The sequence below is a fragment of the Crinia signifera genome, chromosome 4 (genome assembly GCF_055691185.1).
Source record: "Crinia signifera chromosome 4, ASM5569118v1, whole genome shotgun sequence".
Taxonomy (NCBI): Eukaryota; Metazoa; Chordata; class Amphibia; order Anura; family Myobatrachidae; genus Crinia; species Crinia signifera.
This window is the reverse complement of record NC_139220.1, coordinates 8,400,783-8,427,560: the sequence shown is the minus strand read 5'-3', so window position 1 is coordinate 8,427,560 and position 26,778 is coordinate 8,400,783. Positions and strand designations below refer to the sequence as shown.

Sequence of the window (26,778 nt, the reverse complement as noted above, 5' to 3'; positions counted from 1 at the left end):
CCATGGTTAATGTTTGCTGGTATATTCCACGCGAGCGAATGTTATGTCACCATGACACTGCTTGGGTTGGTCCATTCCTGGTCTCTGGAGAGGGGAGAGCTGCTTTACATCATGCAGGCAGCCCTATGCGAGCGCTGGCTCTGGGGGGATTTACGGTTTCCAGATTTTAATTCCAGATGAATCATGTGAAACACTGAGTCAGATGGGGGGGAGCTGTGGCTGCAGATGGGGGGGGGAGCTGTGGCTGCAGATGGGGGGGGGGGGGGCTGTGGCTGCAGATGGGGGGGGGGGGCTGTGGCTGCAGATGGGGGGGGGGGGCTGTGGCTGCAGATGGGGGGAGCTGTGGCTGCCGTCCTGTGGCCACAACCGTCTCATAAGCTGAGATGGAAGCTGTAGGGTGATTACTAATATTGTCACATCTGATGTGACATCCACTGGTTTATATTGTTTGGGGCGACAGACACCCTCCGCTGCAGAGAACACCCATGTTACGTAGTTATGTGGTGTTGATATACTCCCTTATATAATCCCCACTGCCAGGTTATTTGCTGCACTGAGCGCACTGACAGCCTCTATAGTGCAGCCTGTGATTATACTGAGCGCACTGACGGCCCCCATAGTGCAGCCTGTGATTATACTGAGCGCACTGACAGCCTCCATAGTGCAGCCTGTGATTATACTGAGCGCACTGACAGCCCCCATAGTGCAGCCTGTGATTATACTGAGCGCACTGACAGTCCCCATAGTGCAGCCTGTGATTATACTGAGCACACTGACAGTCCCCATAGTGCAGCCTGTGATTATACTGAGCACACTGACGTCCCCATAGTGCAGCCTGTGATTATACTGAGCGCACTGACAGCCCCCATAGTGCAGCCTGTGATTATACTGAGCGCACTGACAGTCCCCATAGTGCAGCCTGTGATTATACTGAGCGCACTGACAGCCTCTATAGTGCAGCCTGTGATTATACTGAGCGCACTGACGGCCCCCATAGTGCAGCCTGTGATTATACTGAGCGCACTGACAGCCTCCATAGTGCAGCCTGTGATTATACTGAGCGCACTGACAGCCCCCATAGTGCAGCCTGTGATTATACTGAGCGCACTGACAGTCCCCATAGTGCAGCCTGTGATTATACTGAGCACACTGACAGTCCCCATAGTGCAGCCTGTGATTATACTGAGCACACTGACGTCCCCATAGTGCAGCCTGTGATTATACTGAGCGCACTGACAGCCCCCATAGTGCAGCCTGTGATTATACTGAGCGCACTGACAGTCCCCATAGTGCAGCCTGTGATTATACTGAGCGCACTGACAGCCCCCATAGTGCAGCCTGTGATTATACTGAGCGCACTGACAGCCCCCATAGTGCAGCCTGTGATTATACTGAGCGCACTGACAGCCCCCATAGTGCAGCCTGTGATTATACTGAGCGCACTGACAGTCCCCATAGTGCAGCCTGTGATTATACTGAGCGCACTGACAGCCCCATAGTGCAGCCTGTGATTATACTGAGCGCACTGACAGCCCCCATAGTGCAGCCTGTGATTACACTGAGCGCACTGACAGCCCCCATAGTGCAGCCTGTGATTATACTGAGCGCACTGACAGTCCCCATAATGCAGCCTGTGATTATACTGAGCGCACTGACAGCCCCATAGTGCAGCCTGTGATTATACTGAGCGCACTGACAGCCCCCATAGTGCAGCCTGTGATTACACTGAGCGCACTGACAGCCCCCATAGTGCAGCCTGTGATTATACTGAGCGCACTGACAGCCCCCATAGTGCAGCCTGTCATTATACTGAGCGCACTGACAGCCCCCATAGTGCAGCCTGTGATTATACTGAGCGCACTGACAGCCTCCATAGTGCAGCCTGTGATTATACTGAGCGCACTGACAGCCCCCATAGTGCAGCCTGTGATTATACTGAGCGCACTGACAGCCCCCATAGTGCAGCCTGTGATTATACTAAGCGCACTGACAGTCCCCATAGTGCGGCCTGTGATTATACTGAGCGCACTGACAGTCCCCATAGTGCGGCCTGTGATTATACTGAGCGCACTGACGGCCTCCATAGTGTAGCCTGTGATTATACTGAGCGCACTGACGGCCCCCATAGTGTAGCCTGTGATTATACTGAGCGCACTGACGGCCCCCATAGTGCAGCCTGTGATTATACTGAGCGCACTGACAGCCCCCATAGTGCAGCCTGTGATTATACTGAGCGCACTGACAGTCTCCATAGTGCAGCCTGTGATTATACTGAGCGCACTGACAGTCCCCATAGTGCAGCCTGTGATTATACTGAGCGCACTGACAGCCTCTATAGTGCAGCCTGTGATTATACTGAGCGCACTGACAGTCCCCATAGTGCAGCCTGTGATTATACTGAGCGCACTGACAGTCCCCATAGTGCAGCCTGTGATTATACTGAGCGCACTGACAGTCCCCATAGTGCAGCCTGTGATTACACTGAGCGCACTGACAGTCCCCATAGTGCAGCCTGTGATTATACTGAGCGCACTGACAGTCCCCATAATGCAGCCTGTGATTATACTGAGCGCACTGACAGTCCCCATAGTGCAGCCTGTGATTATACTGAGCGCACTGACAGCCCCCGTAGTGCAGCCTGTGATTATACTGAGCGCACTGACAGCCCCCATAGTGCAGCCTGTGATTATACTGAGCGCACTGACAGTCCCCATAGTGCAGCCTGTGATTATACTGAGCGCACTGACAGCCCCCATAGTGCAGCCTGTGATTATACTGAGCGCACTGACAGTCCCCATAGTGCAGCCTGTGATTATACTGAGCGCACTGAAAGTCCCCATAGTGCAGCCTGTGATTATACTGAGCGCACTGACGGCCCCCATAGTGCCGCCTGTGATTATACTGAGCGCACTGACAGTCCCCATAGTGCAGCCTGTGATTATACTGAGCGCACTGACAGCCCCCATAGTGCAGCCTGTGATTATACTGAGCGCACTGACAGTCCCCATAGTGCAGCCTGTGATTATACTGAGCGCACTGACAGTCCCCATAGTGCGGCCTGTGATTATACTGAGCGCACTGACAGCCCCCATAGTGCGGCCTGTGATTATACTGAGCGCACTGACAGCCCCCATAGTGCAGCCTGTGATTATACTGAGCGCACTGACAATCCCCATAGTGTAGCCTGTATTTACATTCAGCGCCGAGCACCCTGACATCCCCCCCATAGTGCAGTCCCAGACTGGATTTGGATCTGCTCCTTTCCCCCCCCCCCCCCCCGCCGCTGGTCCAGATGTTATATCTTTGTCCTCCTCCTCATCTCCCGGATAGAACGTCTGTATACGCTCTCCGTGCCATTAATGCCAGACCTCCCCGAACTCCTCTCTCCTCCTCTGTCACCTGCTGCTCCCCGAAGCCTCCTGTCTCTCCTCTGCCGTCTCGCCAAGTACAGTCCTGGCTGCTTTCCGCTGTCTTCTGACTCCGTCCTGCTGCTTGTTCTGGCACGTTGGCGAGGGGAGAGCGCCTTTCCTGCGCACGCTGTGGTGGGGTCACCGAGCGACAAGCTAATAAAGACAACAACAGCAGCAACGGTTCCGGTCTCTGCACAATCGCCTTGTTTGTTCCAATAAACCGCTGTGCGGCCGTATGTGATCTGCAGGGAGGGATGTATAAGAATCCTCGCTAGTGGTCTGGCCCTGCTGCCACCCTGCCAGGCGCTCCGTACTCCGCTGCCTCTGGTATATACATATAGAAGACTTCTGCTGTGCGGCCGTATGTGATCTGCAGGGAGGGAAGTACGAGAATCATCGCTAGTGGTGGGGCCCTGCTAGAGGCTCCGTACTCCGCTGCCTCCGGTATACACATATAGACTTCTGCTGTGCGGCCGTATGTGATCTGCAGGGAGGGAAGAACGAGAATCATCCCTAATGGTCGGGCCCTGCTAGAGGCTCCGTACTCCGCTGCCTCCGGTATACACATATAGACTTCTGCTGTGCGGCCGTATGTGATCTGCAGGGAGGGAAGAACGAGAATCATCCCTAATGGTCGGGCCCTGCTAGAGGCTCTGTACTCCGCTGCCTCAGGTATACACATATAGACTTCTGCTGTGCGGCCGTATGTGATCTGCACAGATGGAAGTACGAGAATCATCGCTAGTGGTCGGGCCCTGCTAGAGGCTCCGTACTCCGCTGCCTCCGGTATATACATATAGACTTCTGCTGTGCGGCCATATGTGATCTGCACAGATGGAAGTACGAGAATCATCCCTAGTGGTCGGGCCCTGCTAGAGGCTCCGTACTCCGCTGCCTCCGGTATATACATATAGACTTCTGCTGTGCGGCCGTATGTGATCTGCACGGAGGGAAGTACGAGAATCATCCCTAGTGGTCGGGCCCTGCCAGGGGCTCTGTACTCCGCTGCCTCCGGTATATACATATAGACTTCTGCTGTGCGGTCGTATGTGATCTAACGGAGGGAAGAACGAGAATCATCCCTAGTGGTCGGGCCCTGCCAGGGGCTCCGTACTCCGCTGCCTCCGGTATATACATATAGAAGACTTCTGCTGTGCGGCCGTATGTGATCTGCACGGAGGGAAGAACGAGAATCATCCCTAATGGTCGGGTCCTGCCAGGGGCTCCGTACTCCGCTGCCTCCGGTATATACATATAGAAGACTTCTGCTGTGCGGCCGTATGTGATCTGCACGGAGGGAAGAACGAGAATCATCCCTAATGGTTGGGCCCTGCTAGAGGCTCCGTACTCCGCTGCCTCCGGTATACACATATAGAAGACTTCTGCTGTGCGGCCGTATGTGATCTGCACAGATGGAAGTACGAGAATCATCCCTAGTGGTCGGGCCCTGCTAGAGGCTCCGTACTCCGCTGCCTCCGGTATATACATATAGACTTCTGCTGTGCGGCCGTATGTGATCTGCAGGGAGGGATGTACAAGAATCATCCCTAGTGGTCGGGCCCTGCTAGAGGCTCCGTACTCCGCTGCCTCCGGTATATACATATAGACTTCTGCTGTGCGGCCGTATGTGATCTGCACGGAGGGAAGTACGAGAATCATCCCTAGTGGTCGGGCCCTGCCAGGGGCTCCGTACTCCGCTGCCTCCGGTATATACATATAGACTTCTGCTGTGCGGTCGTATGTGATCTAACGGAGGGAAGAACGAGAATCATCCCTAGTGGTCGGGCCCTGCCAGGGGCTCCGTACTCCGCTGCCTCCGGTATATACATATAGAAGACTTCTGCTGTTCGGCCGTATGTGATCTGCACGGAGGGAAGAACGAGAATCATCCCTAATGGTCGGCCCTGCCAGGGGCTCCGTACTCCGCTGCCTCCGGTATATACATATAGAAGACTTCTCATTACATTCTGGCGCACCATTCAATTGCTGCAGACAGAAATGTTATCTGCGGGCAATTGTCCAGGTTCTTTTGTTTGTTTGGCTGTGGTAGAAATCTGATGGATGCTCCCACCTCTCTGCTGTGGTGTTATTCCGGTAGAACCTGCCCCAAGGAGCTTACAATCTAACGGAGGAGAAGATCAGGAGTAGCGATTCTCAGAATACTGAACGCCACTGTGAGCTATAATTCAGTTTAGATTTTTATATCACTATAATGGGTAGAAGGTATGGGATTGGGAACCCATGTGACGTGCAGTGTGTGTAAATGAAACGCATAGAACTGCAAGTTCCAGCATGCCTGGTCAGCTACCGTGTATATAAGAGGAGAGGCCGATATAAGATACTCCGCTAGCACCGTACGTCTGTCACCTGCGCCACCGATGTTGTTACCGATCCACCACCCAGATGCATGCGTGTGTGTACCATTTCATAAGTAAGGCCCGGAGTATTCAACCAGGCGCCACTGATCATCCGTTACACCAGTGACATCACCGAACACAATATGGCCGCCTCCTCTGTCGGCAGGTGACGTCCTTCTGCAGAGCCTCCTGTAGCGTCTGTGGCTCCGTCCTCCTGGGAATGGCCCAGCCCTCTTTGGGAACGCGTTTCCTGTTTGCAGTGGTTATCCCAGCAAACAAAACCAGTGACCCTGAATAAGTGAAGAAAGCTCAAGTTGAAATTGTTGGGACATTAAGTAATATTTACTCTGACCCCCCCGGGGGGGTCAGATCGCTGCGTCAGCAGCCCCCGCCTCAGCTGGGGACGAGTGTCCGGCACATCTGTGCACATTTTCCCTCTGATGTCCGGCATGTGTACGCAGCTGTCCCCCCCTGTACTTGTTGTGGCTGGGTGACCCCCTCACACGATGGAGGGGGAGTTGGCTGCACTGTCAGGGATGTTGCTGACGTTAACTCGTTATTGCCCGCGGTGCGACGCTCACTGATTCTGGTTCCTGTTTCTAGCAAAGTAACTATTTCATGTGATTATAGACGATGCTACGTGTCCCTACTACAAAGGGTTAAGTCTTTATTTTCTCCTTTCTGGTTCTCTGATGCGAAGCGTTTAATCCTGTTTATTATTTACTCCTAGTAACTGATATATGAGGTGGGATATCCACATGTGGCATCTCCAGTCTCCACTGGGCCTGTTCCTCCCGTTTTGTGGTCCCGGTGCAGACGGAGACCCTGTTATTTCTCGGACTCACACAATGTGATCGTCGTTTCATCTGTGTAACGTCTCCACCTTTCCCTCCGCAGACGCAGAACAGGATGAAACTGATGGCAGATAACTATGAAGTGGACCACCTGAAGTCTTCTGCCCAGTCCAACCAAACCAACCACAAGCCCTCCCCAGATCAGGTAAGGGGGTCCGCTGCACCTGCGGCGTGGGGTCCGCTGCACCTGCGGCGTGGGGTCCGCTGCACCTGCGGCGTGGGGTCCGCTGCACCTGCGGTGTGGGGTCCGCTGCTACACTGGTCAAAATCAGGGCGATCCAGTAACAGGACACAGGTGAACATTGAGTTTTATAAAGATTTTTGGGCATCCCCAAATAAACCTGAGTGCGGTATAAGTAGATACTCTGCAGTACTCTATAATACTACCATTCCTGCCTATAGTCTCGCACACCAGCGCCTGTCCAATGCCAGCCTCATACATACAGAGTTGGTCTGGCTCTTATACCATCCTCATAGTCTAAGGAAATGGGATTGTGTTTCATTGGGCAGGACCTGTTGTGGGCCCTCTGTCACGTGGCCCTGTCCTGGACAGGATCTGCTCTGTGCTCTGTTACGTGGCCCTGCCCTGGGCAGGATCTGCTCTGGGCTCTGTTACGTGGCCCTGTCCTGGGCAGGATCTGCTCTGGGCTCTGTCACGTGGCCCTGTCCTGGACAGGATCTGCTCTGGGCTCTGTCACGTGGCCCTGTCCTGGACAGGATCTGCTCTGGGCTCTGTCACGTGGCCCTGCCCTGGACAAGATCTGCTCTGGGCTCTGTCATGTGGCCCTCTCCTGGACAAGATCTGCTCTGGGCTCTGGCACGTGGCCCTGTCCTGGACAGGATCTGCTCTGGGCTCTGTCACATGGCCCTCTCCTGGACAAGATCTGCTCTGGGCTCTCGGTCACGTGGCCTTGCGCTGGACAAGATCTGCTCTGGGCTCTGTCACGTGGCCTTGCCCTGGACAAGATCTGCTCTGGGCTCTGTCACGTGGCCCTGCCCTGAACAAGATCTGTTCTAGGCTCTCGGTCACGTGGCCCTGCCCTGGTCAGGATCTGCTGGGCTCTAGTCACGTGGCCCTGCAGACATCCTAAGAATCCTCTATTTTGGACTGTTCACCAACCAACCACTCAGATGTGTACTACGTGGCTGACCACGGAGGTGGACAAACATGCAGCAGGCAGTTTGGCCATGTTACTGAATCGCTGTCTGTCACTAACCTGCCGGCTGGAAATGTATATAATATTATCTAACGTTTTTGTGCTGCAATTACTAACCAGGTGTTTATTTCTATCCTCATGCTGCCCTTCGGTGCGCCCTTCATCCTCATCATCTCTTGCCCAATAGGATGATGAGGAGGGGATTTGGGCATAGCCCCCGGATATGATTAGGTCAGCCATTTTGTTCAGAACGGTGAGAAACTACTATGAACTCCAACAGGGGCCTTTCCTCCATCTCCCTCTGTATGTTGCTCCCTGTCTGCATGGTGCCAGTCTCATTAACTCCTCACCTTGGCATGTGCCCGCTGTTCTGTGCCCCCCCCCCCCCATCTATCATGCCTCATCAGGCCGCAGCAGCTCAGTGCCCTCGCCAGGGCAACACATGGCACAGGGAGTGGGTGTAATTCCCACCTACAAGCTGAAACTGGCCAGTGCAGTGTGAGGTAGGAGGTACGCAGTGCCTCAACTATGTGGGAGATCTGTACACTGTAAGAGAACCGTTTGTTGCCTGTGTATATTTGTGTGTGTGTGTGTGTGTGTGTGTGTGTCTCCTGCATGTGATGTGATTTACATGGGCCCAATTTGCCCCTAGTCACCTGACGCGTTCTCTGATGCGGTTTCGATGTTCGAGGAATTCTCAAACCAGTTTCCGCGCCGCTTCCCAGAGCAATTACACAATGAAAGTAACGCTTTGTCCCGATAACCCATCTCCTGCGGGGCTGTAAGAGGCGAAAAGGAAAGGTGAAGGGGTTAATCGGGATTTAATCTTGCTTTTCTGGGTGGGTTTATCTCCCCCCCCCCCTTTGTTGGGAGAATTCACAGAGCATGTAATTAGAGGAATGCAGAGGACTGGGCACCTGTGAACAGCCAGAGGGTCTCTGGGAACCTGCCCCCAGCCCTCTCGGCAGCATAACTTCAGTGTATTCAGGCATTGTCGCACTGAGTAACCCTTTCTCCGCCAGTCACTAAGTGCCTCTGTCTGTCTGTCGTCGCCACATAAACACGCACTGAGGATTTCATGACTGGCAATCAGTAGCTGGCTTGTTGTTGCCCCTCTTTTGCATAGGGTGCCACTGGCATTACAAAGCATTACCTCACAGCGGAGGCGGCCATTTTGTGGTTTGAACTTACGACCATATGAGGCAGAAGTATGTCTCCACGAGGATTGTGATTGGCTTTACATTGCTGAATATGGCTATTATATATGACCCCGCTCCTGTGGGTGACACCCCTTGTCTGTGCCCGCTCCCTCCCTTATCTGAGATAGAAGAGTCCCCAGCGGGCGTGATGTTAAGTGTCGCCCATTGTGCTTATCATCTAATTAAGGACCCTGTTAATTCTGCCTGTCATGCCGTTCCCCGGCACATTCCTAATAATGACAGGCAGCAAAATATTTTGTATCCATGCGACCGGGAGACCTCTGCAACCCTGCGAGTGACCGGCAGGAGTAGGCCGGAGAGGGACTGTGAGGCCCAATGACCTCTGTTACTCTCCTGATCCTCCATAGCCCAGGCATGGCCAAGCTATGGCCCTCCATCTGTTGTGAAACTACAAGTCCCATAATGCCTTGCCACATTTAGCTTTTCGGGAAAACTGTACCGATTCATTTGTTAATCTCGTTATTAGACTCTCTACGTTTGTGTCACATGACCATCCCTGTATAACGCCCGAGTGCGCTTGTGTCTTAGCCACAATTCACCGCAGCGGAGATCAAAATGCGAGGACGCAGGGCGGATTGACAGACTTGGGCCATTTTGTGGGAGGTACCAGGTAGCGGCGATCCCTGATCCAGAAAACATGGGGACAGTGTCTCCATTCCTATGACATGTCTGTACGAGCGTATCGCCAATGAAGGCCGTCTATCTTGGGGTCTGCGGCCACCGATGCGTCTATATCGATGCAACTATATCACGTAAAATTTTGCAATTGCATTAGTGACAGCATCTGAATCGGGCTCATTATGGAGAAGAGAAAGCAAACAATGGATCCCTGTAAACAACACTCTGCAACCAGTACCTTTTGTAGAAGTGTGACCGGAATATTCTTATACGGTCATCCCGTCAGAAAAATACAAAAGTGAGAATAAAGCCCCTCTCGGGGTAACGTGTCTTGGAGAGAGTAGGACATGCATGTAACATGTGATAACTATTGTATACCACAGGGCTGACCCCGGTCCCCTCTGCAGGCAGAGTCCTCAGATCTCCCCACACTGTCCTGTCTCACTGTGGGGCTCTGAGCCGGCTGGCCGCACATCTGAGGAATCCCGGCACTAACACTATGTCCCTTGGCCGCATCCTTGTAGAAGCATCTAACATTTCGGATGGGTCTTTCCCTCTGCCCTTCCCAAACTGAGCCCCCCTTTTTCTTCCTCCCCCTCTCCGGCGGCATTAACCCTGTCATCGCTAAACCATCCTGGGCGTTTTTATAAAACCCTAATATTAGATCAGACTTATTTATTCCCCATTTTATACAGACAAATGGCACCAACTTGTGTTCCTCCAGCCGCCATGGAACCACAAGTCTCAATGTGCCCTGGCAGGCGCGTGGTCACAGTTGCAGGGCCATCTTATCGCCGGCCGCTGTTTTATGCAGAATACCAAGGGGGTGACGGATCAAACCTGGGGGCAGTTTCACCACTTTAGCTCTTTGGAAGGTTGGATACATCCCCGGCTTATTCTGTGTTTCTTCTCTCATGAGCCGGGCAGACATCTTACTGGAGTCGGTGGCACAGATGCTTCGTCGTCCACAGCGGGCAGCGCAGGCGTACCTAACCTGCTTTGCTGCGCTCCATCTCATCTGTTATCTGAGTATTGTCTCCTGATTCTCCGCTGAATAAGAGGATTAAGCCGCTGGTGATCTTACACTGAGGCTTTGTGCTGGTAAATGGCTGTAGATTGTGTGAGTGGAGTGGGGTGGAGGGTGGGGATCATCCTATACCAATATCCCCCCCACCAACGCTCGCAGGGAATTTCCACGGCCCTTTCGTTAGGTACAAAACAAGATCCATACAAAACAAAGTCTATAACTCCCAACGGCGCCAAGAGGTGGGTGAAGTAATTTGCAAGCATACAAGTGATAAGAGAGGTGATAAAATAATGCAGCAATACTTCCTTTCAATTACAAAGGGGGTTCTCTTAGATCCTCTTATTCAATCAGGATGTCCCCAGTGGGTAGGATGATTCAAGGTATGTGGAAACAGAAAGGCTTATATGGTGAAGCCAGTTTTTAATCACACACACATGAAATACATAATATGAAACAATACAATATTCAGAACAATGTTAAAAACAAATGGATTCCGGAAGACAGAGGTGAAGTGCTAATTACCAGCTGCAGTATCAGAACTGGTGGTTAGTCAGTTCATAAGCTTAAGTGAATCAATAGTCACCAGTCCAAACGCCCGGGTGGTCTGCCTGGTAGAAGTTGATCCAGAATAGGTAACAGTCCTTCAGCGCGTCTGTCCCAGAAATCCTGATGCCACAAGTTTTACGCCAACGCGTTTCGACCCGTAGATATGAAGGGTCTTTTTCAAGGCTGTGTATGTGGCTGATGTGAAGACTTCCTTTTTATCCCTGAATGCGCAGGTGAAGCAGTCAGCGGTAACGAGCGTTCACCGCTGACTGCTTCATATCTACGGGTCGAAACGCGTTGGCGTAAAACTTGTGGCATCAGGATTTCTGGGACAGACGCGCTGAAGGACTGTTACCTATTCTGGATCAACTTCTACCAGGCAGACCACCTGGGCGTTTGGACTGGTGACTATTGATTCACTTAAGCTTATGAACTGACTAACCACCAGTTCTGATACTGCAGCTGGTAATTAGCACTTCACCTCTGTCTTCCGGAATCCATTTGTTTTTAACATTGTTCTGAATATTGTATTGTTTCATATTATGTATTTCATGTGTGTGTGATTAAAAACTGGCTTCACCATATAAGCCTTTCTGTTTCCACATACCTTGAATCATCCTACCCACTGGGGACATCCTGATTGAATAAGAGGATCTAAGAGAACCCCCTTTGTAATTGAAAGGAAGTATTGCTGCATTATTTTATCACCTCTCTTATCACTTGTATGCTTGCAAATTACTTCACCCACCTCTTGGCGCCGTTGGGAGTTATAGACTTTGTTTTGTATATTTCTGTACTCAGGAGTTGGGAATTCTCCTCACTTATAACTTTGGTGGCAGCCATAAGGAGCGCAGAACCAGGGATAATATACTATTTTTCACAAAACAAGATCCACTTTTTGTTAATCCTATGAGCTCCATCGCAAACGGTCGTTACCCCCGGCGACGGATCGCAGGAAATTCTGGGTGTTGGCTATTTATTTGTTGAATTTAGTGTTTGGTAAAGTATAAAGTCCACTTTTTTATAGTGTGAATCTTCTCAGGAAGATTGTATCTGTTATTATTTATTTCTTATTAAAAGTTAGTTATATAGCGCACACATATTCCGCAGCACTGTGCAGAGAATATTATTACCAGTTAGTTATATAGCGCACACATATTCCGCAGCGCTGTACAGAGAATATTATTACCAGTTATTATATAGCGCACACATATTCCGCAGCGCTGTGCAGAGAATAGTTGAACATTCACATCAGTCCCTGCCCCAGTGGAGCTTACAATCTATATTCCCTACCACATGTACATGCACACACAGACATTCTAGGGTTCATTTATTTGGAGCTAATTAAGCTACCAGTATATTTTTGGATTGAGGGAGGAAACCGGAGCACCCGGAGGAAACCCACACAAGTACAGGGAGAATATACAAACTCCGCACAGTTAGAGCCATGGTGGGGATAGAACCCATGACCGCTGTGAGGCAGTATTGCTGACCATTACACCGTCCGTGCTGCCCCATATATATAACACATGGTGGGGATAGAACCCATGACCGCTGTGAGGCAGTATTGCTGACCATTACACCGTCCGTGCTGCCCCATATATATAACACATGGTGGGGATAGAACCCATGACCGCTGTGAGGCAGTAATGTAACCATTACACCGTCCGTGCTGCCCCATATATATAACACATGGTGGGGATAGATCCCATGACCTCAGCGCTGTGAGGCAGTAATATAACCATTACACCATCCGTACTGCCCCGTATATATAACACATGGTGGGATAGAACCCATGACCTCAGCGCTGTGAGGCAGTAATGTAACCATTACACCGTCTGTACTGCTCCGTATATATAACACATGGTGGGGATAGAACCCATGACCTCAGTGCTGTGAGGCAGTAATGTAACCATTACACCATCCGTACTGCCCTGTATATATAACACATGGTGGGGATAGAACCCATGACCTCAGTGCTGGGAGGCAGTAATACTAACCATTACACCATCCGTACTGCCCCGTATATATAACACATGGTGGGATAGAACCCATGACCTCAGCGCTGTGAGGCAGTAATGTAACCATTACACCGTCTGTACTGCTCCGTATATATAACACATGGTGGGGATAGAACCCATGACCTCAGCGCTGTGAGGCAGTAATGCTAACCATTACACCATCTGTACTGCCCCGTATATATAACACATGGTGGGGATAGAACCCATGACCTCAGTGCTGTGAGGCAGTAACGCTAACCATTACACCGTCCGTACAGCCCTGTATATATAACACATGGTGGGGATAGAACCCATGACCTCAGCGCTGTGAGGCAGTAATATAACCATTACACCATCCGTACTGCCCCGTATATATAACACATGGTGGGATAGAACCCATGACCTCAGCGCTGTGAGGCAGTAATGTAACCATTACACCGTCCGTACTGCCCCGTATATATAACACATGGTGGGGATAGAACCCATGACCTCAGTGCTGTGAGGCAGTAACGCTAACCATTACACCATCCGTACTGCCCCGTATATATAACACATGGTGGGGATAGAACCCATGACCTCAGTGCTGTGAGGCAGTAACGCTAACCATTACACCATCCGTACTGCCCCGTATATATAACACATGGTGGGGATAGAACCCATGACCTCAGTGCTGTGAGGCAGTAACGCTAACCATTACACCATCCGTACTGCCCTGTATATGTAACACATGGTGGGGATAGAACCCATGACCTCAGTGAGGCAGTATTGCTGACCATTACACCGTCCGTGCTGCCCCTAACCATGAATAAGATACCAGACTGGTGTTCCACTTCATGTATGACAATGAGAACCATTAGGAAGCAGAATTCCAGGCAATCTTATATTTGTTGCGTATATCTGGTGACTCCCTGACTTTCCCCAGGACGCTGTGCCGCACAGAACAGAGAAGGCGCTTCCTTATACCGGAGGCTTGGCTGGATGACGCCCTGTTGTTCCTATGCGTTCACTGTAGGCCAACACCCAATCACATATGCAGAAACGAGGATCGCTTTACCACCTGACCCGTACCCAACAGCGAGCTTGTTCCGTACACTCAGGGAAACGCTCGTGCCGCCGGGATCTTCTGAATTTTCAGTTGCAAATAATTGTTCAAAGTTCCCGGTATCGATTGGATGGTTTTGGAAGCAACACGTAGATGGAATTTAACTCCACAGTGCCCCTGCTGGTCAGATGTGGCAGAGGACAGAGCACTTTTTTTAAATTTTTGCACTAAATTGAGGCCTGCACTCCATTATACTATTTTGAATAAATAGATTTTTAGACCTCTTTTAGTGTTCATTCTAGCACCCGCTATCTTTGAAAACCCAAGCAGTACCTCTTCCCTGCCTGGGGTGTCGCTGTCTGCTGTAGCGCTTCTAGCACAGTGTGGTCTGTATATCAGCACTGATATACAAACCAGACATGTGCTAGAAACACCACAGCAGACAGCGACACCCCAGGCAGGGAACAGGAACTACATGGGTTTTCAAAGATGGCGGGTGCTAGAATGATCACTATCGACTTTAATGCTGGGGGAGGGGATATGCATGTCCTTGGATGACAGGTGCATGCAGCGTTACAGAAAGGGGTGGAGTCAGACGTGTATCGCGGCAGCGATGTATAGGATGCGAATAATGATCCGTTTTCCTCATCCCGCACAGTCTGGAACGAAACATCTTGCATAACTTTGTCACCCATTACAGGACGTCAAGTCTACCCACACTGGCCTTATTAATGGGCCACAGCAGGTGCCGACACGCGCTGACGAATTCTGCCCGTCACGAGGCTCCTGTTGATGCCTCAAACATGTACAAACTCCATTGATCACTCCCCTGCGTCAGGCGTAGCGAATCGCCCGTCTTGTAAATCCTCTCCCCGGCTTTGTGGCCTCCGCCGGATGGATGTGACACTTCCAGCTGCTGTGTGTGGACTCCGAGGCTTTGAACAGATGTTTAATTCGTTCGTGTATGAGGATGAGGCCCATCCGTCCGCTGTGGCCTGGTAACGCTCCAGTGACGACAAACGTTCTTGGTGCATTCTCCGCCCACAATATGGCTGCCTCCGTCATGTTTAGGCCTTAGGTACACTTCAAATGCTCTACAACAGGCATATCCAACCTTGGCTCTCCAGCTTTTGTGAAACTACACACCCCAGCATGCCTTGCAATAGATTTAGCAATCCCTAATAACTATCGCCAGGCATGATGGGACTGGTAGTTTCATAGCCGCTGGAGGGCCAAGGTTGGACATACCTGCTCTGTAACCTTCCCTAAGGGTTACCTATTATGTGGTTAAAACTGGAAGGAAAAAAAATCTTTGAAAATAGATTTATCACCCCCAAAGGTATTGAGTCAGGGACAATCTGCATATTCTAATACGTATGGCTTGTCCACCTCATTTGCATACAGTGCCTTTGGCAAAAAAAACAGTGACAAGGTTAATTTAGGTAACAGCCAGCGTTCTGTCTGAGAAATGTACTTTATATTGACATAAGCAGAAGAGAAAGCTAAATGATTAATTCCTCTATTCATGTAAGGCCTACAGGCCCAGTGCTGCGAGGAAGGATGCATGCTGGGACTTGTAGTTCCATCACGGAGGCTGCTTACCGCTTAACACACATTTTTATATCTTTAATATCTGTGAGAATATTGCTGGATAAAGGTCAGTCCATGAGTGCTGGCGTCCTGAAGTGAACCGGTCGTCCACCACTGTGGAGGGCGCCATTTTGTCTGTTCTCTTGGTTCATTGCCGTCGCTGTGTGTTGGGTGTGCGGGAATCTTCCGTGCTGTGTGTATAGCGCTGGGTGGCCGAACGCTCTCCTCAGAGCCTTGGTATTTCTCCTCAAGTGGGATCGGAGTTATCTTCCGTCGCACAGCCCCTACTCTTGCTCTCCTCTATCTGGTTTCCCCACCGTTCAGCTGGCTTATGTCACAGCTTTTATTTCTGCCTTATCCAGGCGCTGACAGCCACTTGAACCCATGTGTACCAGGGGGCCAGCCATTTGTGTCACCCGGCCAGACGTGGCGGAGAGATAGCGTATCTCCCGGCCTGCGGTGCTTCACACCTGATACAGGATATCGCTAGGTTTATGTATAGATTTATACCGGACACATGCCGCAGCATCCGGCTACTGCGAATTGATAAGAGGCGTTCTCGTCGGGCCCACAAAAGGGCTGCGAATCTGGTTACATATTTTTGTATGGCGGAAAGGTCACCAGCCGCCTCGGTTACTTGCTCTGACTTCTGAGAATACGTTTCGGGATCATTCTGTGTCAGAGGTTCAGTGTTGTGTTCCTGTATGTCTGTAGCTGGTGCTGGGAGAGTGATCAGTGTCCCCTGCCCCCAGTCACCTGTCCCTGTGTGTGCTGCTTCTGGTGAGGGGCTTCCATATTCTGTCCCCGATATTGGTGTTTGGGGGGGGGGGGGGGTCACGTCTGTCTGCGCAGGAGCAGTGTCACCAACCTCTCTCCTCCTCTCCTCTTAGATGATCCAACCCCTCCTAGACCTCGACCAGAATCGCAGCAAACTCAAACTGTACATCGGGCACCTGACTGCTCTGTGCCAGGACAGGGACCCCCAGATACTCCACGCGCTTCACCCGCCTGACTCCTTCTACTTGGATGACAACCAGGCAGTTTGGGAACAGAAGCTGCAGAAGATGACAGCCGAACAAGTGAGTGTGCCCCCCCCCCCCCCCCTTACACCTGAGCCAGGGAGGGACACCTGTGGTAATGTCCTCATCTGTCAGTATACTCTGCATACTGGTTCCTCCTAATAGATAATAGGGGTGTAGTATGGAAGATCTACAGTGTCTAGCCAAACCAGTCCTCGGGATCTACCAGCAGTCCATGTTTTCCGGACCGCTGATGTGGTGTGCAGGTGCATTACTGACAGATTACCAGACCCCCTAGCTGGTGCACAGGTGCAGTTATTACTAACTGCCACATTTTCCAGACCACCTAGCTGGTGTACAGGTGTAGTCATTACTAACTGTCACACTCCCTAGACCCCCTAGCTGGTGCACAGGTGCAGTCATTACTAACTGTCACATTCCCCAGACCTCCTAGCTGGTGCACAGGTGCAGTTATTACTAACTGCCACATTTCCCAGACCACCTAGCTGGTGTACAGGTGTAGTCATTACTAACTGTCACATTCCCTAGACCCCCTAGCTGGTGCCCAGGTGCAGTCATTACTAACTGTCACATTCCCCAGACCTCCTAGCTGGTGCACAGGTGTAGTCATTACTAACTGTCACATTCCCTAGACCCCCTAGCTGGTGCCCAGGTGCAGTCATTACTTCCTCACATTTTCAACATGTGCTGCATTCATTCCTAACCAGCACATTCTACAGTTCCACAAGTGGCCTGGAAAACCTGGACTGTTGGTAAATCTTGAGGATTGTATTGGCCATCGATGGTCTAGTTAGATTGTTATTAGGTCGGACCGTATGTGGTCAATGTGCGTTAGAGAGACAATGACAAAAAGGTGATAGGTAAACAGGTAGAGGCCGTCAAGTCCGAAAGGTCAACAAGGACAATGGTGGACAAGTGTTTTTTGGGAGGGTCATTTTGTATGTTCTATCATCTGTGACTACAGTCAGTGGAAACGTGTCCCCTCACAGGCGCACTCCGCTTGTCACAGGTCACTTTTCTGTAGACCACGTGGCTGGTAACTATAGCAACAGTTGTGAAAACCTGTAAAAAAAAAAAAAAAAAAAAGAATGTTGACCATTTATGTGTCGACATTTTGTATCGGTGAACCTTTGATCTGTTGACCTTATGTACATGTCCACAACAAGCCCTTTCGACCTTTCATCTGTCAACCCGTTAAATATTTAGACCTAATCAATATGGAACATATGCCGCCTGTCTCATGGCGGACGTTGGCCGGCTGTGGGCTTCTTCCACCAGCGAGGGAAGTGGATGAGAGCTTCAGTATTGATCACTTTCGCCTAATTAGAACGTATTTACCTGTATTACCTGTATCCCGTTTCCTTCCATGTTTTCGCACTTATGCTGCGCAGAATGTCCCGGTTCCCTGCCCCCATTTACTAACCTCTCCCGTTTCTTTGCAGCTGAGCGAGGAGCTAGAAAAATGCGAGCGTGAGAGTGCGGACCTGCAGGAGTTCGCCAACGCCATCCTGCAGCAGATTGCGGATCACTGTCCTGACATTCTGGAGCAAGTGGTCAATGCCTTGGAAGAGTCCTCCTGATCTCTCCCGCCCCAGGGAACAAGGACATCACCTTTTAGCTCTGCCACACAGTCGCGGTGTCAGTCGACAATATTCCCCCTCCACCCGTCGGCTCCAGCCTCGGGTAGGGACCCGCACATCCAGCCTTGCACTGCCTGTCGGCACACTGGACTGTTTTGACCGCTAACCGCAAGGGCTGACACTTCTCCTGGAGTTTTGGGTTGGTCAGTATGACCCTTCTGGACCAGATGCTGCTCTCCTTCGTTACAGTGGGTCCACTCTTCCGTTCGTTAACTCATCAGACTTTCTGAAGAAAAGAGAGAGAGTTCGCCGAGACCCTTTGTGACGGCGTCTGACGGCGTATTGTCCAAGGGTCCTGTGCGCCAATCTTCACGGCTATAAGCTGTCTAATATGACTGTTACAGAGGTTCCCATTCGTCTCCAGAGATTATATTCCTGTCCTTCAACCCGACAAGTATTCTGGCCAACACTACATGGTCTAAATTTTGCACCGGACTCCATTCATTTCCAATAGATAATTGTTCACCGTCTTTTCCAGTAACTAAAGATACCTCCGGGGTTTGCAAATGACATCACCTGTACTACCAGATAACAGACCCTCCTCCTTTGTCCTGGTTAGGGATATCTCAGCCAGCATCGGCCCGTCCTTCTCCACAAACCCAGCAGTCCCAACCCAACCGGTGTCTCCTTCTTGACCGGTTGAGTTGTTTTTTTTAAACGGGCACTGAAATACCAGCCGATACAACCCGAAAAGGCACCTTCAACCATTCACAGATATATATGTAACACAAAAATAATCCTGTACTCTTACTGAAATTGGCATCGGACGCGTGCCATCATTGTCTTGGCAGGAATTATTTTTCTTGCTTATATATTTGTGAAGGTGAACGTTTTATCGTCTATTTTTGGGTTCTTTTCAAATCCTACCTTTTGTAGACCTCTCTGGACGGAGTGAATAAGCAATATCCCCAGCCGATAGTTGGTGGCAAAGTTCTAAACCTTTGGAGAACACTACACTAAGATCTAACGTAACATTCGCTGGGCCGGCTCATTTAATCCCATTTACAATTTATCGTCGTTGGGGAAACCTTGCCCGGCGCATAGGGTGCAGAACTTTCGCTTAGATTTGGATGAAGTCCCTCGGATGTCCCAGCTAGATACCGTACCACCGATGTCTGAGTCCGATCTGTGCTACAGCTAGCCCCTCCTGGTGGCCAGCATAAGACCCTCTACCTCTGATCACCTCAGGAATTCAACGTATCAGTCAGAACCCATGCAATTCAGATCTGACCAGGAGGTTTAACAGGGAATTGGGAAGGGGGAGGGGGGTTGTATCGCGAAATAATGAGCCGTCGGTGAAGATGGCGCTTTCCGCGCACTGGAGACACGGTGGAATTTTTTTTTCCGGGGATGTTTAGGCTTTTTCCAGTAAGTTATCGTCAGCCAAGGTCAAAGGTCTCAACCAGTCTGCGGATAATTCAGATCCTGCTCCGTGAGCAGACCCCAGTTACAGAGCGGAGTGTGTCCTCTCTAAGTCTGCGAGGATAAACGCGCCATAAATTAGCAGCTGTCCGTTCCACCCAGATGTGTTTAGGCTGTACAACATGACAGGCCCAGGAATGTTACTCCCTTGAAAGGGGGGGGGTTCTCCAGTTATGAAGTCCTGAGAGTTGCACCTGTCACCCGCTCCTGTTGTGTTCTGAGGGCCAATATTTATTATGCTACGAGCCTATCGCTCAAATGGGTGTCCGTAATAAGACCCAGAGGCGCGAGACTTGATACCTCCATAACGGGTTGAAAAAGAAAGAAAAAGCTTTCACTTGTAGCCTACAGATTTGACTCGAGGGTCCTGCTTTCCGGACACGGAGCGGCGATCGTCTGTTGATGTCTTGGGCTCGCTAGCCAGGATCGTCATGGGAGAGCTTTCAACCGAGTGTATAAATACCGTGTACAGTGTACGATCGCATTGTTGTCTTCAGTCTAGACTGGAAGGAAGCTGCTGGGGGGGGACGCTGCTAGGTGCGGACTCGCCAAATATGTTTTAATCCTATATCCTGTGAGTTGGCGTATAGGTCACAGCAGAGGGATGAGGTAGCACAGCGCGACGCCGAGAGGGCAAAGGTCACAGGATCACACTCGCAGGCGGCTTATCTTGTGCTTATATAGAGGCTGTAAAAAAATATCTCCTTTTAGTAACGGCAAGAAGCATCCGTATCCGTTTTTTAAGTATTTGTGGGGCATACAACCTGACACTACATTAAATAGTTGTGCGTATGTATGCAATATATATATATATATATATATATATATATATATATATATATATATATATATATATATATATATATAGTGTACTGTGCATACACACCCACCTACACTACAGGCAAATCTTACTGAGCAAAATGGCTGCCGCTGCTACAGTTTTATAGAGTTATAATATGAGGGGGGGGGGACGTTGTTTTTTGGAGGGGAAAACTTTTATGTCAAACAAGAAAAAAAAAGTTCACACCCCTCCGTTCCTGACGTGTTGTTGAGGAGTAACGTGTAACACCTGAATTTATCAGGTCATTTTCCTTATTTTATATTTTTCTTTCTTTCTTGTGATCTACGCCTGTACCGGGGCCCTTAACCACCCATCTGTGTCTGATGTCCGTAATTTCCTCTGATTGGTCCCCATTCGTCCAGGCCGTGGGTGCAACTGGGGGCCCCACAGCTGACAAACCCCCCCGCGGAACAGAGATGTGTGTGTACTGTATTTGCACGCACACGTGTGTACATGTGACAGGGGTGTGCGTGCGTTCCTGCGTGTGCATTAATTGCCATATTCAATCTTTTTATGTCATTTTACTGCCTGAATTTTTACAATAGTAAAGCAGCAATATCGATAATGCTCCCGTGTAAAGTTCTGCAGAGTATGACGGTTACTGGTGGCCAGCGGCTGTTGCAGAGCTGTGAGAGGTTTGCGTACATTATGGGGAACTACATGTCCCAGTTATGCCCTGTCACAGTTTTTCATGTGCCCTAATAGCTAAATGCAGGCAGGGCATGCTGGGATGTGTAGTTTCTCATGGCGGTTGGAGGTGTTTGATAACAGAATTATTGTTTTGTTTATTTGGTTCTCCATCCATTATATTTATATTATATTTTTCTTTATAAAGGTTATGTCTGTGAGAATCCCACGGATCTGAGTGATTGGGAACACACTAGGTGGGCAGGAAACACACAGAGGCCTGCGCGCTGGTACCCGTGGCAGCTTCCACTCTGTGCATTAGGAATATGTGGAGATGTTACTCACAGTGCAGGCGGACATTTTGTTGGAGTGGAACCAGAATTTTAGACTGGACCTTTGCCTTCACTATGACTGCGCTGCTTGGCCCACAGCAGTGTTATAACCAGCGTACCTTACCCTGTGCCCAGCATAACACACTCGTGCCCTGCACACGTAACCCTGTGCCCAGCATAACACACTCGTGCCCTGCATACGTAGCCCTGTGCCCAGCATAACACACTCATAACCAGCATACATAGCCCTGTGCCCTGCATAACACACTCATACCCAGCATACATAGCCCCGTGCCCTGCATAACACACTCGTACCCAGCATAACACACTCGTACCCAGCATAACACACTCATACCCAGCATACATAGCCCCGTACCCAGCATAACACACTCATACCCAGCATACATAGCCCCGTGCCCAGCATAACACACTCATACCCAGCATAACACACTCATACCCAGCATACCTAACCCTGTGCCCAGCATAACACACTCGTGCCCTGTACATGTAACCCTGTGCCCAGCATAACACACTCATACCCAGCATACATAGCCCCGTACCCAGCATAACACTCATAACCAGCATACATAGCCCTGTGCCCTGCATAACACACTCATACCCAGCATACCTAACCCTGTGCCCAGCATACATAGCCCAGTACCCAGCATAACACACTCATACCCAGCATACATAGCCCTGTGCCCTGCATAACACACTCATACCCAGCATACCTAACCCTGTGCCCAGCATACATAGCCCAGTACCCAGCATAACACACTCATACCCAGCATACATAACCCCGTGCCCAGCATAACACACTCATAACCAGCATACATAGCCCCGTACCCAGCATAACACACTCATACCCAGCATACCTAACCCTGTGCCCAGCATAACACACTCGTGCCCTGCACATGTAACCCTGTGCCCAGCATAACACACTCATACCCAGCATGCCCTGCATCACACACTCGTACCCAGCATACATAGCCCCGTGCCCTGCATAACACACTCGTACCCAGCATACATAGCCCCGTGCCCAGCATAACACACTCGTGCCCTGCATAACACACTCATACCCAGCATACATAGCCCCGTGCCCAGCATAACACACTCATAACCAGCATACATAGCCCCGTACCCAGCATAACACACTCATACCCAGCATACCTAACCCTGTGCCCAGCATAACACACTCATGCCCTGCACATGTAACCCTGTGCCCAGCATAACACACTCATACCCAGCATGCCCTGCATCACACACTCGTACCCAGCATACATAGCCCCGTGCCCTGCATAACACACTCGTACCCAGCATACATAGCCCCGTGCCCAGCATAACACACTCGTGCCCTGCATAACACACTCATACCCAGCATACATAGCCCCGTGCCCTGCATAACACACTCGTACCCAGCATAACACACTCATACCCAGCATACATAGCCCCGTACCCAGCATAACACACTCATACCCAGCATACATAGCCCCGTGCCCAGCATAACACACTCATACCCAGCATAACACACTCATACCCAGCATACCTAACCCTGTGCCCAGCATAACACACTCGTGCCCTGTACATGTAACCCTGTGCCCAGCATAACACACTCATACCCAGCATACATAGCCCCGTACCCAGCATAACACTCATACCCAGCATACATAGCCCCGTACCCAGCATAACACACTCATACCCAGCATACCTAACCCTGTGCCCAGCATAACACACTCATACCCAGTTTACATAGCCCCGTACCCACCATAACACACTCATACCCAGCATACATAGCCCCGTACCCAGCAGAACACACTCATAACCAGCATACATAGCCCCGTGCCCTGCATAACACACTCATACCCAGCATACATAGCCCCGTACCCACCATAACACACTCATACCCAGCATACATAGCCCCGTGCCCAGCATAACACTCATACCCAGCATACATAGCCCCGTGCCCTGCATAACACACTCATACCCAGCATACATAGCCCCTTGCCCTGCATAACACACTCATACCCAGCATACATAGCCCCGTGCCCTGCATAACACACTCATACCCAGCATACATAGCCCCGTGCCCTGCATAACACACTCATACCCAGCATACATAGCCCCGTACCCAGCATAACACACTCATACCCAGCATACATAGCCTCGTGCCCTGCATAACACACTCATACCCAGCATACATAGCCGCGTGCCCAGCATAACACACTCGTACCCAGCATAACACACTCATACCCAGCATACATAGCCCCGTGCCCTGCATAACACACTCATACCCAGCATACATAGCCCCGTGCCCTGCATAACACACTCATACCCAGCATACATAGCCCCGTGCCCTGCATAACACACTCATACCCAGCATACATAGCCCCGTACCCAGCATAACACACTCATACCCAGCATACATAGCCCCGTGCCCTGCATAACACACTCATACCCAGCATACATAGCCCCGTGCCCTGCATAACACACTCATACCCAGCATACCTAACCCTGTGCCCAGCATAACACACTCATACCCAGCATACCTAACCCTGTGCCCAGCATAACACACTCGTGCCCTGTACATGTAACCCTGTGCCCAGCATAACACACTCATACCCAGCATACATAGCCCCGTACCCAGCATAACACTCATACCCAGCATACATAGCCCCGTACCCAGCATAACACACTCATACCCAGCATACCTAACCCTGTGCCCAGCATAACACACTCATACCCAGTTTACATAGCCCCGTACCCAGCATAACACACTCATACCCAGCATACATAGCCCCGTACCCAGCATAACACACTCATACCCAGCATACATTGCCCCGTACCCAGCATAACACACTCGTACCCTGCATACCTAACCCTGTGCCCTGCATAACACACTCATACCCAGCATACATAGCCCCGTACCCAGCATAACACACTCGTACCCAGCATACATAGCCCCGTGCCCTGCATAACACACTCGTACCCAGCATACATAGCCCCGTGCCCTGCATAACACACTCATACCCAGCATACATAGCCCCGTTCCCAGCATAACACACTCGTACCCAGCATACATAGCCCCGTGCCCAGCATAACACACTCATACCCATCATACATAGCCCTGTGCCCTGCATAACACACTCATACCCAGCATTCATAGCCCCGTGCCCAGCATAACACACTCATACCCAGCATACATAGCCCTGTGCCCTGCATAACACACTCATACCCATCATACATAGCCCTGTGCCCAGCATAACACACTCCTACTGGTCCCATTGCCATCATCAATTACCAAGTGCCTAATCTTCTAAACTGTTGCCCAACACACACATCCCTGTGCCCAGGTTCACCTCTATAATGCCTATTACTTTGCCAAGTATAATGCCCGCCAGACGAGAACGTTTGCCCATGGATGTATGCTGTGTGATCACCACCACTCTAACCACCCGCCACCTGCACCTCTGCAGCCGCTAGGACCAAGCCCAGCTGGAGCCCATTCTCTAATATTGGTTCTGCCAAACAATATGGCTGCTGGCACCATGCCTACTGCATCCTGCACAGTGTGCGAGCTGGTTCTCGAGGAACCTGGCATAGACCTATATATAACCTTTTGCTGATTTTTTACAGCTGACCGAAGTATTAAATATTTATATGTAGTACTTTTTTTTTTTTGTATTTTAAAAGCATGAATAGAAACCTTGTAGGCAGAGACTTGAGTCTGCAACAGCCGGCTGAGCATCATGGGAAATGTAGTCTTGTCCGCCCTGGTGAAGAGTTCATTGTCTCTGAGCTTTAACACTGAGCGTGTGATCAGCTGCTTTATCCCTGGCGATGCTGACCGCTGTGGTCACTGGCGCAGAGTGGCCCTCGCCTGGCATGGGGTGATAATGAATGTATTATCTGGGCATGTTGTAGGGGAAGGGAGTTTAATGTGTTTTCCTGTGAGAATCAACGGGATTTGTGGGCTAGGAAGGGAGACCCCACTTATAGAATTACGGGGAGATATGTTTTTTTTCTGCTGGCCGATTCGCCCCTAATCTTGTATGTCAGATGTGTTTCTGTATGTTATAATGTACCCCCCGCTGTCGGAGAAGCCAGCCGCCTCGCGTCACCATTGCCACAAAGGGGTTTCGTGATCTCCTCCCTTTGTATTTCGTTGGGCTGTTTTGTGCCTTTTTTTAAACCTTGTACAAACTTTTTTTTTTTTTTTTAAGGGTAAAAAAAATATATATATATTTTCCCTTCCAGAGTCCTAGGAGGCGCCAGTCTGCATTTCCTCAGTGCAAGCGCAGCCTGGTCTCGTGGAAGCGAAAGGCTTAATGTAAACCTTTCTGTCTCTCTCTCTCTCCATGTACCAATATTTTAATTTGTTAATTTTGTTTATTTTCTTGACACAGGATGCCAAAAATAAAAAAATAAAATTAAAATGAATAAAAATGACTGAAAACGTGCGATGGTATTTTATTCTTTTTTGATTCATACATGAGGGTGCAGCCTATCCATTGTATAGGAGCTAGTGACATCACTGAGGGTGCAGCCTATCCAGTCACTAGGAGCCAGTGACATCACTGAGGGTGCAGCCTATCCATTGTATAGGAGCTAGTGACATCACTGAGGGTGCAGCCTATCCATTGTATAGGAGCTAGTGACATCACTGAGGGTGCAGCCTATCCATTGTATAGGAGCTAGTGACATCACTGAGGGTGCAGCCTATCCATTGTATAGGAGCTAGTGACATCACGAAGGGTGCAGCCTACCCATTGTATAGGAGCTAGTGACATCACTGAGGGTGCAGCCTATCCATTGTATAGGAGCTAGTGACATCACTGAGGGTGCAGCCTATCCATTGTATAGGAGCTAGTGACATCACTGAGGGTGCAGCCTATCCAGTCACTAGGAGCCAGTGACATCACTGAGAGTGCAGCCTATCCATTGTATAGGAGCTAGTGACATCACTGAGGGTGCAACCTATCAATTGTATAGGAGCAATTGACATCACTGAGGGTGCAGCCTATCCAGTCACTAGGAGCCAGTGACATCACTGAGCGA

General features: G+C 50.3%; 1 protein-coding gene across 13 annotated transcripts in view; it reads left to right on the top strand.

The window, feature by feature from the left end:
- ERC1 (ELKS/RAB6-interacting/CAST family member 1) overlaps positions 1-26,180 on the top strand; it is a 124,723-nt gene extending 98,543 nt beyond the window's left edge. For 8 of the 13 annotated variants that reach the window (XM_083180947.1, XM_083180945.1, XM_083180944.1 and 5 more), the window contains 3 exons: positions 6,665-6,766; positions 16,712-16,900; positions 18,304-26,180. In XM_083180947.1, the coding sequence (XP_083037073.1) occupies positions 6,665-6,766; positions 16,712-16,900; positions 18,304-18,441 (429 nt within the window). In that variant the 3' untranslated portion in view covers positions 18,442-26,180. Of the gene's footprint in view, positions 1-6,664; positions 6,767-7,965; positions 8,032-16,711; positions 16,901-18,303 lie in introns of those variants that run through there. The other 5 variants (XM_083180953.1, XM_083180951.1, XM_083180949.1 and 2 more) reach the window with 1 other exon arrangement.
- The last annotated feature ends 598 nt before the right edge of the window (positions 26,181-26,778 follow it).